A 16,318-nucleotide genomic window follows, 5' to 3' on the forward strand; every position below is an offset into this window, starting at 1 on the left:
AGCAGTCACTAACAAAAATTGGTATATACAATGATTGCTCGTCATTGTCAGAAACAGACAGAGAATAGGTAATAAACAGGTGGTGTTTGCGTCTACCAAAGAATAAACATGTGATGCCATGTTACTCGTTTTCACAAATCCTATATAAAAATAAAAACAAGCAGACACTAGGGTCACACATACATCTTTTCAATATGAGGAACACCCAGTTAGACCAATCAACACCTCTCAACTCTCTCATAACCAGCCAAGCAATTGTGTCAGCATCAGTCATGTCAAAATCCTTGACATACAAGCTTTTCTTTAGGCTATTTAAGCGTATGTCAGGTCAGGAGAGGAGCGAAATACAAGGTATTGTTTTCCATGCTGAAAGTACTTTTAAGTACAGAGCTCAACGATTAACCTCGTGGTGATATATCAATACAAAAAAAATGAGTTAATTCCCGCGTTGAAAGTATAAGGAGATAGAACATTGCCCTCAAGCTAGCAAGTGAAATTTTTGGTGCTCGTGGAACATAAAAAATTTCTTGTTATAGATCATGGAATGTCATACATAACATTAAAAATATAATTGAAGTAAAAAATATGACTCACATAACTAAGATGGTACACATTCAATAGAATGAGAAACTCTTTAAATAATACCCGAACAAGAGAAATCTGTTACTTTTTTTAATTAAATCTGTATGATCTCAATTTTGTTAGCCACCAATAACTATCACTGAAACTACATTTTAATGCTATAGCTGAAACGATACATGTTGAATTTTGCAGCGACAGCACCTAAGAATTTCCCAGTACAGAACAAGAGAAATCGTTTGCTGATCTCTCTAATGGGTATATATTATGTGAGGTTGATGATTCGGTCTCCACCATATACAGTGTAGAGACACCTCAAATCTTGTTTTTCTCATGAAAGAGCACGCCAAGTTTACATTCTAAGGAAAATTGTTTTCTGCGTTCAATTTTGAAAAAGGCATAATGAAATCAGAAAATAAAAGGAAGTCATAAATGATGTTTATGGAGCCCTTTTTTCTGGATTAGATGATCTCAATCAAGTTCTTTATCTAGAAGCCTCCAGTGGTCAGCAAGCAATGAGTAGAGTGCAATGGTATTTACATGTTTGAAGCGCTCAAGGCCATCATCTTACATTGTTCATTCAAAGCCAGAAGTTGAGCCTCTTTCTTGTCAAGTAGAGCATTCAACCTTACATTCTCTTCCATAAGTTTCTGAACTTCAGCCTCTTTCTGCATTTTCTCACCCTCCAATTGGGTAGTCTTTCCAACTAGCCTGCTCCAGGGAAAAAGCAGTAAGACAAATTCAACATAGATTTTAACACCGACATGTTACACAAGCATGTATGAACAGGTTCACACAACGCAATACCATCCCACCCCACCCAAGTTATATTGATATATTAACAGGCTTTTGAACCTAAAACTTGGGCTTCAATTGGCTTAATAATAACAGTTAAACCACTCCATAGTAATTTCAAAACAAATCATTTCTGTCTCTGGCTAGAACTTGCCTTCATTTGTATACTCCCCAAGAAAAACCAACAAATACAATAACTTTCGAAGAATATAATTATCTAAATGCAAAAGAAAGGGAAACGGTAGCCTGAATTTGCCACTGTGCAGAGAATGGCAGGAAAAATGCATACCAAAACTATGTCCAAAACGGCAAACAAATGAGAGTAGGCACATCAGCACAAATGATAAACAAACATGCCAATAAGGTGATACTTTTATTTTTATATATAAAACAAGTAACTCTTTAGGATGATCTGGGGCAAAAAACAGCAAGGTTATATAACTCATCAAAGGATGAGATTTTGTTCAAATAGAAGCATTATGGTTAACCAAATCATATTAAAGAAAACTATTAAGTGAGAAAGAAGTTAGCTCTTAAAATACCTTTAAAAGAATATAATTATAGGTGTTGATGGAACCTCAACTTCTTATTGGTAAAGGAAACGGAGACAAGCTTCTCCCAGAACAGTCAACTCAACAAAACAGAGAACGACTGAAAATAGATACTTAAACAAGAAGAAAGGATCAGCAACAGTGCTGTGATCACACAAAGGAAAAGGAAAAAAAAGACCTTCCTAAAGGTCTAATACCGAGAACCTTCAGGATTCCCCAGAATTCCCTCACTCGTGTCCCCCATCATTCTTTCCCCGGCCCATATAATTAAATGAATCTCCAATTCCATTACCTCCTCAACCCCTGAGGGAATTGTTAAACCTTTAAGTAATGGCATGGAGTCCTGACCATTTAAGGCTTTGAAAGGAGTGGTGAGTTGTGTGGAGCTACTATAATTCGTATTAAACCAAAACTAAGCCCAGCATAACCACTTCGGCTGCTGTTTGGGTTTGCTTCCATCACACACCACAAACAAGTCTCCAAACAGCTATTCTACACCTTAGTTTGCCCATCTGATTGCAAATGGAATGGCGAGGCTAAATTTGAACCTAGTTCCAGCCACCTGGAATATCTCAGTCTAGAAATGATTGACAAATCTCGTCTCTGTCTCATACACTTGTGGCTGAAACCCATGTAACCGGACCCGCTACACCAAGTGCAATAAAAGGATTGCCAAGTGGTATAAAATGAACAACTTGGTAAGTCTATCCATCACTACTAGAATAGTTTTTCTGTGCCTTAAGCCCTACGGAATCCCTCTCTAAGTCCATAGAAATATTGGACCAAATATGAGTGGGAATGGGCAAGGGTTGCAGGAGACCTGCAGGGGATAAAATCTTGTTTATTCCTTTGGCACACAACACAAGCTGAGACATGTGGCTGCCTTGCATGGAGTATCCAGGATGAGTTTGGAACAGTCAAAAGATCATGCAATCTTCAATTTTTCATCTGACTGAACTGCCACCAAATTTTCTAGATCATCAAGCTGAACCACAGAAAGGGTAGCATATATCATGCAACTCTTACTCGATAGTGCATCAGCCACTCCATTGTCACAGGCCGACTTATACTTGATTTCAAAATCCAACCCTGTCAACTTAAAGGCCCATTTAAGTTTCCCTTCACTCATAAGGCATTCATCATTCAGAAATTTCAAACTGTATTGATCTGTATGAATAATGAAATGTCTGCCCATGACATAGTGACACCACTTCAGCTCTGCCATGAAAATAGCCATAATCTCCCTTTTCATAAACTGATTTCTGATCAGCTCAACTGGATAATTCCTGACCGACAAAGGCTACAGGTCTGCCCTCTTGAAGTACAACAGCTCCTAAACCTTTTACTTGAAGCATCTGACGCAATGATAAAAGGTTTTTGAGAAATCTGAGCTTGTCAGAGTGGGAAAAGTAGACACAGCTCTCTTTAATGCCTCAAAAGTGTCTTAGGCCTCCTTTCCCCAATTGAAATTGTCCCCTCAACAAATGGGGTCAATGGCTTGGCCACTTTACTATTATCGGTAACAAACCTTCCGCAATACCCAGTTAGGCCAAGGAATCCCCTCAATTCCTTCACGTCTATGGGTGGTTGCCTGGCTGCCATAACTTCCAGCTTGGGTTTGCAGCTACCCCTTAAGTAAAGATAACCTAACCAAGATACTCCAACGGCCTTTGGCCAAAGCTGCATTTCTTTCTATTAACAAGTAAGTTGGGCTCTCTTAAATGCTGCAATACCTATCTCAAATGGCCTAGAATCCTAGATGATCCTCTACATTCCTACTATACTCGAAAATGCCATCAAAAAATACCAAAACAAACTTCCTTAAGAAGGGCTGCAGCATCTCATTCATGAGGGATTGGAAAGTGGAGGGGGCATTGATTAATCCAAAAGGCATCACGAAAAACTCAGCCCTTAATAAGCACGAAAGGAGGTTTTAAGAATCTTCCTTCATTCTTATTTGGCGGTAGCCAGATTTAAGGTCTAATTTAGAAAAAACAATAGCTCCCTCTAGTTCATACTGTAGCTCATTGATGATAGGAATTCAGAATTTATCCGGACTATGATCTTGTTCAAAGTCTGATAGTCCACACAAAACCTCCATTATGGGCTTGGATAGGAACTACACCAAGTCTCATAATCCCTGCTACCAGCATGTCATGTACCTATTTTCTATCTCAGCCTTACAGTAATGAGGATATCTGTAAGGCCTTAAATTGGGTTTCTTCCGCACAATGGCATGACTATGCCTTCTTGGGGGTGGTAAGCCTTGTGGCACACCGAAGATAAGAAAAATTTCCTAAAACTTCATGCACAGCGACTGGTATTCCCTGTGTTTTGGAAACACTCCACACATCCCAATGTATTCCAAATAAAATTTTCCCTTTAATCTTGAATGCTTTCATTAGGGACTAAAGGAAGGCAACTAACCTAGATAAAGTTGGATCTCCTTTTAAGATTAGTGTCTTTTTTCCCACTGGTATCTTCATGGTTAGTTCCTTGAAATTATCATCTCGACTAAATTAGCCAACAAGTCTAATTGTAGTACCACTTCTGCTTCCCCTAAGTAAATATAAAAAAAATTCTACCATACCTTCCAGCCTTGCAGCATCAATATCATTCGAAAGCAAACCCCTCAACTCTGTATTTTACACCCATCTCCTACCTCCATGTGATATGTGGTTGTAGGCTTGTAGCTGTGATTAGCAGCTTCAACTCTTCTATTAAAGCACAGGAAATGAAGTTATAGGTCCCCAAAAACAATCAAAACTATAACTCTTCTTCCTGCAACCTCTCCACGTATTTTATTGGGTTTCTTAGAAGTCAATCCGTAAATGCTACACTAGGATAACAGTAGAGCCTTATAGGCTAGTTCCCCTCAATCTAGCGATGCTCCTTCTTTATCTTCTTTCTCCAGATCCTCATCTAACAACATAACCCCATACTGGTTGTTCTTACAAACATAACTCGGCCCAAACTTCTCATCACATGTAAAAGACAACCGCTTCTTGATTTTGTCCTGCCATTTTGTCTCTGAGAGCCTCTTGAATCCCCCGTTGCTTCTAACATTTCGATTGGATTTGTTATACGTTGAGTCTCCTACTAGTTTCCCGCCATGTGGATTAGCAGGTATATATGTGTCACTATGTGGTTTACTACAGGGGATTGTTACCCCTTTTAAGTTACTATTTGGTTACGGTTAAGTTGGTTGTAACTGACTTAGTAGCTGAGTCATCTTCTCTTTTAAGTGTATATTAACAATTGTACCACATTTTTTGTCTCATTCAATGAAATCAATTGTTTCATACTTTCTTCTCTCTTTCATTTTCTCTTTAACTTTCTCTTCGTCTTTCTTCTCAAACTATTTGATGGTATCAGAAATCTCTCTGAGGGCCTAACATGTATCTGATCTTCCATGTCTTCTGCTTCGACTCAACAAACCAATAATGCAACGATGGAGAACAGAGCCACAACAGAGAGTAGATTTGCAACAGAGAATAGATCTACGACAAAGAGCAAAGCTCCGTTACTTTTCAATCATCAAATTTGCATGAAGCTCATTGCCAGTAACTATCTACTATGGAACCAGATCGTGGATCCTATCATCACATCGCATCAGCTCCATCATTTCCTCATTAAACCTAAGATACCACTACAATATTCTTCAGAGCAAGATCGATTGGACGGAATCGTCAATCCAGCCTACACGTAGTGGCTTCGCCAAGATCAAATGCTGCTATCCAAGTTGCTTTCAACTATTTCAAAAGGAATAGTAAATGAAATACTAGGAGTTCAACATGCATGCAAAGCTTGGGAACAGGTACTCAAATTTTTCAATTGAAAGATAAAATCTAAGGCACGTCAGCTTTGTTTTGAACTTCGTACCATCAAAAAGGGTGGAAGCTCCATTGCTGAATATCTAAGATAAATCAAGAGTTTGTGATGAGCTGAAAGCTATTACAAGTCTTATTCTAGTGCATGAGTAAAAAGAACTGATTCTTAATGACCTGTCGATAGAGTTCAACGCCTTTGTCACGTCTGGGAGAGCACAAGAAAATCTGCATGCAATTGATGACTTAAGGGTTGAGCTAATGGCTCATAAGATGATGCTGACGAAGCAGAATGAGAATATTTTATCTAAATCTATGTCTGTCAATGTAGCCAGAAGCCATTAGTGCCTGATAATCAAAAGAATGAACTAAACTCTACAATCCTAACATAGCTAAAAACACCTCTGGCAGAGGCAAAGGGAGGTCTTTTAGTCGCAACAGTCGTGGAAAAAGTGGTAGAGGTGGTCGCAACGACTAGCAATGTCATCTTTGCTATAAACTTGGACATGAAGTCCACAATTACTAGCATCGCTTTGATAAGAACTTTGTTCTTACTCTTCCTCCACCTAACTCCCCTCAATACTTCACTCCAGCAGCTCAAAGATCCTTTCAGTATATCAGACCTCCATCTAATGGTGCTTCCCAACCACAAGCCATGCTTACTGCTATTGCACTTGTCGCATTCTAACATAATCTAATTCCTCGGTGCAAATTGGTCAAGGTCTCCTACCAACTCCTCAGAATGTTCAAGCTCTGGAGTGGTTTCCAGACTCAGGAGCGTCTCACCATGTAACTCCAACAACGCCCTAACCAACTCTAACCCCAATTCTGTTCTGATCTCATCCTCCAATCTATTCAAGAATATGCCTGAGGTATTGCAGATCTATACCCCGCAAGGGGCTCCTGCACAACTCAATGTGCTCCCTGTATCCCTCTACTGTAGTTGTCCATTTCAACGCCAATAATAGCTCATAAGGGTTCTGCATCATCATGGCCTGAAACCTCCTAATCACTGCTCTTTGAACCCATGACAGGTTTTAGGCACAAAATTCCCACCACTGAAACCATGATAGGACTTGTCCTCCATGGCTATCATGGGAACTTGTAATTTGTCATCCTCTAAAACCCCTTTCAACTTGTTTGAGAAATATAATATAAAACTATTAACCCCTTAATATGGTAATATAAATCCTTCTTCATGTCCAGTTCCAATGGCATTGCTTCCTCTGGATAAACTCATTGGGTTCTTCTGTCTTGGGTCAGTTCAAATTAGTCCTTTGCGTAAGTCTTAAGATTTCTTCAGCTGAGCTTCTTGGAGCTCCCAATCTCTCCTTGCTTATTGTTGGCCCTCATCCATCTGTTTCATGCCTCTCTCCAAGAAGCAAGGAGAAAGGAGGGAACAAAATAGATTTTTTATTAGGAGTATCTTCACTACCCTGGATCAATGGAGAATCCAGATTCAAGAAAAGAAAGAATGGTGTACAAAATGTTATTCTATCAAGAGTTCGAGGGCCAACTCTTTCCCACCAAAACTAACTGTCTCGCAAAAATAAACTCCATGCTAACCTCTCCCTCTCCTTATAAACTACCTCTAACTATTCAATTAGAAGTTTAACAACCAGCATTAACTAATTCTAACTACTTTAACTGATTGTGGAGGCCCATTTGGTTCATTGGGCCTGACTTTATCTCTTCTAACATAGACTTTCCTAATTGGGACTTGTTGTGCTAAGAGAAGTGTACCATCGCATATAAGTCAAACAATTTGATGCATATCAAATACCAAATAATTTTTAAGACATTTATCAGAAGCATATTGCATATAGCGTGTATAATGAATATATTTTACCGTTCAAACAGCCTCTCAAGTGTTTGGAATTGCTTCTCTGAAGAAATTAGGGTTTCTCTTACTGTGATTAGACTACTAACATATGACTTTAGAGACTCAAATTCCTGTTTCACTCTACAAAGCTCTTCTTCATTTTCAGCAGCTCGTTGTCTTTGTCTACTTGTTTCCTCTACCAAATCTGCAACTTTTTGCCGCATTTCATTCAAAATACTATTTGTACCCAATGCAAAACGCTCCATCTCCTCTAATTTCAAAGACATGTTTTCTAACTGAGCAGACTTTCGCATAATTTCTTCCCGACCTAAACTTACTTTTTCCTTCTCAATTGTAGTTTCTGATTCTGCCAATAACACCCTTTTGACTAGGGCTTCCATCACATCTGTCACCATCTGGACAGACTTGAGTATCTCACCAATATAAACTGCATCACCATGCTGATGGCTAATTCCTATCCAAGATTCTTCATCTGGGCCATCAAATGAAGAAAGGTCAACATTCCTAGACCAACCCGATAATGGAATCCCATCTTTGTCAACAAGCCCTACCCCGTCTAATTTTTTGATGCCACAAGATGTTTGGGCTAGATGAGGAACAGCCATGATTCTTGCTCTTGATTTTAAGTAGGTCAACAAGGTAGCAGTAGTCTTCACTCTTCGCCAAAGAACCTCCAACTCCTTTTTTGCATCTTCCTCTGAACCCTGTACGCAAGCCTTTATGTCCATAAGCTTTGCTTGCAATACATCCACTTGAGATTGGTTTCTTTCCATGTCCTGCTTCCATGTTTCGGGTGATTGACTCAACTGAGACTCCAAAGCTGACATGCCAATATCTTCATCTGCCGCCATGTCCTGTCCAATGTTAAATAGAAATATGAGAAAACAATACCAAAGTCAAAGTGTAATTATAAAACATATGCATCAAGATACAGATAAGCACATAAGCAAAAAGTTCCAAATACGAAAATCCTTAACAAGCCCATTGCAATTAGAAACGCACAGTAAAGCTCCAACAAAGAGTAAGCAAGTAGATATAAGGTATCTGAAACTGGGCTTCATTTGTAACAATCAATTCCAAAAATAAAACTCTAAAAGGACGAAGCTTAGTAAGCTGGATGCCACATACTGCAATAAAACTAATATGAAATCACACTTTACAAGAAAGAAAATTCAACTACACTTTAATCTGACATACTGATAGTATTTGAACCAGATTTGAGGAAGAAAATAAGAAGCAACTGAGATTTAATATTGATATAACAGATCTCAACAAGATATATGCATAATAGCTTGATAGCAGCATAGAAAAACAGCAAGAAAATATATCCCTGATCTTTCGAGAGGCTCAGGACTCTCCCAATTCTACTCTCGACCAATCTGATGATCTGAACCTTCCTCTCTCTCCCTTCTTATCCCCACACCCCACTCACCATGCTGTTAGTAACGGCTTAACAGCTATTTCCCCACCTAAGGGGTGTCACACATTTCTAACAAGTGGGAGAGCCCAATCCACTGTGGCCCTTCCTACTATACACCCTTATGATGGGTAGAGTCCTATGATATAATTTACAAAATTTGCATATTTTAAATTCATACATCAGAAATAGACCGGAGAAATAATCAGATTCCAACATTTTTATTTTTATAAACAACAATAAGTACATCACATATTTTCTGGCCCGGCTTCCTTTTGAAGCCAGAAAATATGAAGTTTATAACATCCACTTGTACTAACACTGGAGAAGTACATGCTGACATTAGACAAATGGTAAGGCAAATTTCATGTCCTCTAGATTTCAAATTTCATGCAAGTGTGCAACTGAACTTCTACATCAAACCTTGTCTGGTTAGCACTTGAACCCTTCACAGCACATATATGAATTAATCCATACTCAGCTAGAATTAACACTAATTCATCTAGATGCTAATTCTTGTAAGCTATACCCATCATGAACAACCTCTACAATAGTTATTCTTTTATTTTATTTTATTTTTATTCAAAAAAAAAAACTCATGCTTTAATTATTCCATTTACTAGTTCAAGGTTGTTTAGATTTGGAAGCAACCCAACCAGAACCGACAATAAAAAAATATGCACAAAATGGTTATCTCGAGAATATGAGCTAAAACAACTCTAAATAATATCACGGGTAGGAAGAGTATCAACTGAGATTTCCCCCCAAAAAAAAAGGAAAAGAAAAAAGAAAATTATACTGATCTGGAAGAAGAAGGAGGAGGAGAGGAAACGAAATTGAACCCAGACCCAGAATCAAATGGACAAAGCTGAAACTGTAATATCCACCAAAACCATGGAAAAGATAAAAAAAAATTGCAATTTTAAAGGTAACAAAAGCCAGAAATATACAAAGAAAATTGTAAAAGCAATCAACTAAAAGAGAATATAACAAAGAAGAAGGAAAGGAGAGAGAACCTGGTTGAATGAAAAGCGATGATAGGGTAAAGAAGAAGAACAAGATGAAGAAGGCTCTGAATTGGATCTTGGTCTTACAGCAAAACTGTGCCTATCTTTCCCTTTCTTGACAAAGAAAAAGAAACGAAAGGCAACAACAACGAATATCTGAGACGAACACAAAGTGCTTTATCGTTTGTCTCCCAGTTTGTTCCTTTGCCTTTCTTTTTCTTTTTCTCCAATTTAAAAATTGATGCACAAGTTTGTCATACATTAATTAATTAATTGAGTGCGTTCACGAGAGAAGAAAAAATATTAATATCAGCAGCTTATATTTTCACGTATATATAAAAAATAAAAATATTTCTTATATTGATATAAAACTTTAATTATATATATATATATATATATATATATATATATATATATATTTAGGAATAATAGGATATTCATATTATCATTTTATCTATTACCAATCTAATTATTATTGAATTTAAAAGTTATTTTTTCTCTCTTTATTCAATTTTTCCTTTAAACCAATAATAATTAGAGTGGTAATAAAAAATAACTTTTTTCCTTTATTCAATTAACTAGTATGAATATTCTACATTCTTATTATTTCTTACAATATAAGGGATAAGGGTGAAATTACGTCGGGCCGACCTACGGGGGCCCACGGCTCGGCCTACGTCAGGCCAGACCTGACCTAGTATATTTTGTAAAATAGGTCAAGCTTGGACCTTAAAAAAGCTTGTTTAATAAAAAGGCTGTAAGCTCACTTTCAGAAGACCTGGCCAATAAGCCTATAGGCCGGCCTATATTGTACTATTTATTTTAAATAAAAAAATAAAGTATGCCTTGAAGAAAAACAAAAGATATAAATTTAATCAATTGCAATTATTTATAACTTAATTATATTCGATTATATTTTAATAGAAATATGACTTTATTTCTTATATAGAGGAACCAATATCTCAGTATGTTAGATGGTGTATATGAATATATTAAAAGATTTTTGGGTGAGGTTATACTTACTACAAGCATTATGATGTGTTTGTTGGATTCATGTAGTTATTTTAATTCACACAGTATGGATTTGTTTGTTGGATATGATGAAATATATGTTATTTAGTTTGAGCATTTTACTTTTGAAAGTGACTTAATTGTAGATTGTATGAGTTTTGTTGTGATTCATGATTCTGTTTGAATGTTAAAATTATGATTTTTGGTTTAGCAATAGAATTTTAGTATTTTGTAAAGTTGTTTCGTGGATCTGCTTGGAAGTTAAAAATTAACAGGCTTGGTCGGGCCATTTATTTTTTTATAAACGAGCCAAGTCAGGCTAACAATTAGACTCGTACTAGGCTTGGGTCAGGGCAAATTAAAAATTTTTTGATGTAGGCTTGGACTTTTCGGAGTAAAGCTTGGCCCAGTCCAACCTAACCCAACCCACTTTCACCCCTAATAAGAGATATAAAACCTTAATTTTATATATATTTAGGGATAGTAGGATATTCATATTATCATTTTTATCTATTACCAATCTAATTATCATTGGATTTAAAAGTTAGAGTAAAAATCCTTTTTGGTCCCTGGCAATATCTACGAAAATCTTTTTTAGTCCCTGGCAATAAAAAAGGACCAAATTAGTCCCTAACAGTATGTAAAAAGGGCCACGTTAGTGACGGAGGAGTTGACATAAGGACTAACGTGGCCCTTTTTTCATAATTTTAGGGACCAATTTGGTCCTTTTTTATTGCCAGGGACTAAAAACGATTTCGTAGATATTGCCAGGGACCAAAAAGGGTGTTTACTCTAAAAGTTATTTTTTCTCTCTTTATTCAATTTTTCCTTTAAACCAATAATAATTAGAGTGGTAATAAAAAAATAACTTATTTCCTTTATTCAATTAACTAGTATGAATATTCTACATTCCTATATATATATATATATATATATATATATATATATATATATATATATATATATATATAATGGAAAAATATTTGTCATTTTTTTAATACAAATATTTGTCACCTTAAATTACACAACTTTATCATTTTAAGTGAAATTACAGTATTTTGATAGATTTTTACCTTCTTTCTCCTCCACAAAATCAGGAGAAAAGAAAAGGAAAAAGATAAAAATCCATCAAAATATTATAATTTTATTTGAAATAATGCAAAGTTATGTAATTTAATATGATAAATATTTCTATATATATATATATATATTATAAATAATACAAAGTTGTATATTTTAAGATGACACACACACACATATATATAGGGGAAGGTTATATTTACAACCTATTTTTGTTTACAACTTCTTACAACCATATTTTAACCGTTGATTTCTGTCAATCAACGGTTAAGATTTTCGCAAATCAAATTTAGTAATTAATTATTAATTCACAATAAAAGACAACTGTTGATTGACAGAAATCAACGGTTAAGATATGATTGTAAAAGTTTGTAAACTATATTTGGGTTGTAAATATAACCCTCCCATATATATATATATATATATATATATATATATATCTATGTATATATATGGGGCAGGATATTCTTACATCGGTGTAAGAGTTAGAAGTCTTACACTCAATCTTGACCATTGATCCACTTGTATCCTATGCCTCACATTACTAAAAAATTTGAGCCGTTAGATATAAATGAAATTAACGGATAAGAATGAGAGTGTAACTTACACTGGTGTAAAATGATCTTGACTATATATATATATATATATATATATATATATATATATATATATATATATATATATATATATAGGGAAAAGTATTTCTACAGCCACTTTAGATAAGGTTATCTACAGCTATCCCTTTTTAACTAAGTATGACTGGTCATACATTAAAATTGTATTTTCTCTCTCCGCTACGTCAGCCGACAGTGTCTGAGGAAAGAAAAAAAAAAGAACAATAAAACTGACAGTGTCTAAGGAAAGAAAAAAAAACAACTTTATTGTTATAACTAAGTATGACCGGTCATACTTAGTTAAAATGGAATAGCTGTAGACAATCTTATCTAAAGTGGATGCAGAAATATTTTTTCCATATATATATATATATGGGTTCGTTTTTTCTGCAGTTACTACAGATAAGTTATCTGCAGTAAGCCCAATACGACGTCGTTTTGGGACGAAAATCATGGTTTTTTTGTAATTTTAATTTATTTTAGGGTTATAATAGTCTTTATATTTATAATTTTTTAAGATTTCAATATCAAAACGACGTCGTTTTGGAAATAAATGCAGATAATTTATCTGCATTAACTGCAGAAACATTTTTCCCTATATATATATATATATATATATATATATATATATATATATATATATATATTCCATTGATTACATTAATTACTCGACTAATTTGATTCAAATAGAGTATTATTAAACAATAAAAATCTCCCTATCAAATTTTAACACAATTATATTTTCATAAACTCAATTTCGAGAATACTAGTATTAATGGTAGAGGTAGGTTATATTTACAAACTTTTTTGTTTACAAATTAACTATCTTCTCTCGAGGGAACACTAGGTTTCACTATGTTCTCCCGAGAGAAGATAGTGTAATTTGTAAAAATTTATAGATGGATCCTTCCCCTTAATGGAATATCAATCTTTCTACTCTCTTTTTTCTAATATATTAAATTTGACGTAAGTTTTGTATTTCTGCCGTTAAATCTGATATAAATGACCACCCACTCAAAATAAACTAACTTTATTAAGAATTATGATTTTGGATTTCATTCACCGGCAATCGCCCGATTGTAATTTTGTTGTTTTTACATAGTTTAATCCTTATGGGGGTTAATAATTAAACACATGTCTCCCTTATTAAACATGACACAAAAAGGATTAAACCCAATAAACCAACCTTCTTAATTCACTAAAAATTATGGATTTGGATCCTCTAATGCGAAAATTCACACGACCATGTAATGTGGGGAATCATAACCATACAAAGGTGGATCAATGGTAAAAAAGGAGGAGAGAGAAAAAATGATAAAATAGGTAGTTACGAAATCATAACCGTTGATTTACCTTTGTATGGTTGTGATCTTCCCACATGACCATATCATGTTTTTTTGCCACATTAGAGAATCCATTTCCAAAAATTATATGTTAAGTTGCATTTTATGGGAAAAACAAGTATAATGTTGTAGGACAATTTTCTTGTCATGCTATAGAGACAATAAGTGTGGGGTCCACCATGTTTAAAATATAAAAAAAAAATGTAGCACAAATATCGATGTATATGTAGGAAACTTTGCATTTGTCATGCAACATGACAAATACAAAATCCTTTTATAATTAGTATTTTAAGAAGTGTTGTTTCAATCTGAGCATATATTTGCTAAATTGACCTGCTAAATTAAAGTAGATTAAGTCATCTAGCTCACCAACTCATCATTTTAAAAAATAAATAGCAAGTTGACAAACTGATAAAGAAAAATCCTTATTCTCAAATCAAGCATCAAAATATCAAAAAAAATTAATAACCATAATTGGAGTCTTAAATAATCTTTTATATGATGATAAATAATCCTAAATTATTATTAAAATATAAATACTAAACTACGATATTATTATTAAAAAAACTAAAAATAAAAAATAATGCACAACAAAACACATTCCAAATCAATTCTAATTTCATTATCTTCTCAGCCCATATTCCAAAAATAAGTTTTATTGTCCCTTTTTTAGATGAGATGCTATCACTTACTAAAAATATAAATTAAATTAAAAATATGACTAGCCACCAATAACCAAGGGTGCCGCTATATATCCTAATAAAAATAAAACATACAAAGGGAATCTTCCTTAACATTATCTCAAAGTCATACTTAGGGTGTATTTGATTAGGATTTTAAAAGATTTTTTTGAGATAAAAAATCTTATATATTTTAAAAGATTATTTAGAATTAGAGAGAATTTAAAGATTTTTTAAAAGACTTTTTTTACAATCAAGATTTCATAAGATTGGATTTTAAAGGATTTTAAATAATTTTAATAGAATTTATAAGATTTGAAAGGATAATATGGATTTATAAGATTTTAAAAAATCATATGAATTTTTAAAAAATATTCAAAATTACAAGAGTCAATAAAAAAGGGAAAATTTATACTTACAACTTATTTTTGTTTACAACATTTAATCATATCTTAACCGTTGATTTCCATCAATCAACGGTTATCATTCATTGCAAATTAAATATTAATTAATGAGTTTGATTTGTGAAAATAATAACCATTGATTGACGGAAATCAACGGTTAAGATATGGTTGTAAAAAGTTGTAAACAAAAATATGTTTTAAGTATAATCTTCCTCATAAAAAAATAACAAAGAAATGTAATGAAATTAGTAAAAAAAAGTAAAACCTAATATAATTTTCTCAATCAGTAAAACATAATATAATTTTTAACAAAAATTCAAAATTACTAAACAACAACTTTTCACATATCTAATGGGTTAAAAATTATCTTCTTCATTTGGTATCAAAGCTATGGTTATATGATTATAAGACCCAATTTTTTTAATTATAAAAATAATTCTAAACTTGCATATAGAACCTAAAGTTTATGATAAAATTTCGTTTGGAATTTTTTGCAATTGATCTTGAAAATCTTGGAGTTTTTGTTTTACATTATGAGAGTTTTCTAACCATATATCATATGCATATTTTCATTGAATATTCTATGAAAATTTTGAATCTGAAATTTTGGGTTTAATTACATGAAAGTTTAACGCAAACTTTTTTTCAATCGATAGATTGAAACCTTAAATTGCTTTGGGGCTTTTGAGAAACAAGCTTTTAGTTATCTATTTACATAAAAAATTGTTTGAAATCATTTTCTATAGTGAAGGAATTTCGTTCATAAATGTATTGTTACGAAATATAGGGTTCGTATTATGAAAGTTTCAATCTTTCTTTAAATTGATATTATTTCATTGATGTAAAACGAAAATTGGTTTGAGGGTTTTAGTTTCCCTGTTATTTTTTCACTGTTTTATGCTGTTTTTAATACAAAAATCACATGTTTTCGTGTCAAGAAAAACCGCGACCCATAGCTTGAAAAATTACTTTTTAAACTTCTAAAATTTCTTAAAAAATGGCTCAAACATATGTTATTTTTTAGATAAATTATATTAAAATCTTGTTGGTTTGTTGTTCTTGGGTTGTTTTGTGATAAAAATCGCTTAAAAATATGTCTTTTTTTAGTTTCTACGAAGCTCCCATGGCAGAACCCAATTTCGAGCAGTCAACCTGCCAAAGGAAGAA

At 33.8% G+C, this 16,318-nt stretch overlaps 1 protein-coding gene across 1 annotated transcript; it reads right to left on the reverse strand.

Annotated features, from left to right (window-relative positions):
* Positions 1-595: 595 nt before the first annotated feature.
* On the reverse strand, positions 596-10,200 carry LOC133287549 (uncharacterized). The gene is made up of 3 exons (XM_061485181.1): positions 10,029-10,200; positions 7,602-8,449; positions 596-1,290 (listed from the first exon to the last, which is right to left on the reverse strand). The coding sequence occupies exons 2-3, from the start codon at positions 8,444-8,446 to the stop codon at positions 1,116-1,118; spliced, it is 1,020 nt and encodes a 339-aa protein (XP_061341165.1). The 5' UTR covers positions 8,447-8,449; positions 10,029-10,200; the 3' UTR covers positions 596-1,115.
* Positions 10,201-16,318: the final 6,118 nt, after the last annotated feature.

This window comes from Gastrolobium bilobum, unplaced genomic scaffold (genome assembly GCF_033153095.1).
Source record: "Gastrolobium bilobum isolate Gb01-03AN ecotype WA unplaced genomic scaffold, APGP_CSIRO_Gbil_v1 utg6608, whole genome shotgun sequence".
NCBI classification, from domain to species: domain Eukaryota; kingdom Viridiplantae; phylum Streptophyta; class Magnoliopsida; order Fabales; family Fabaceae; genus Gastrolobium; species Gastrolobium bilobum.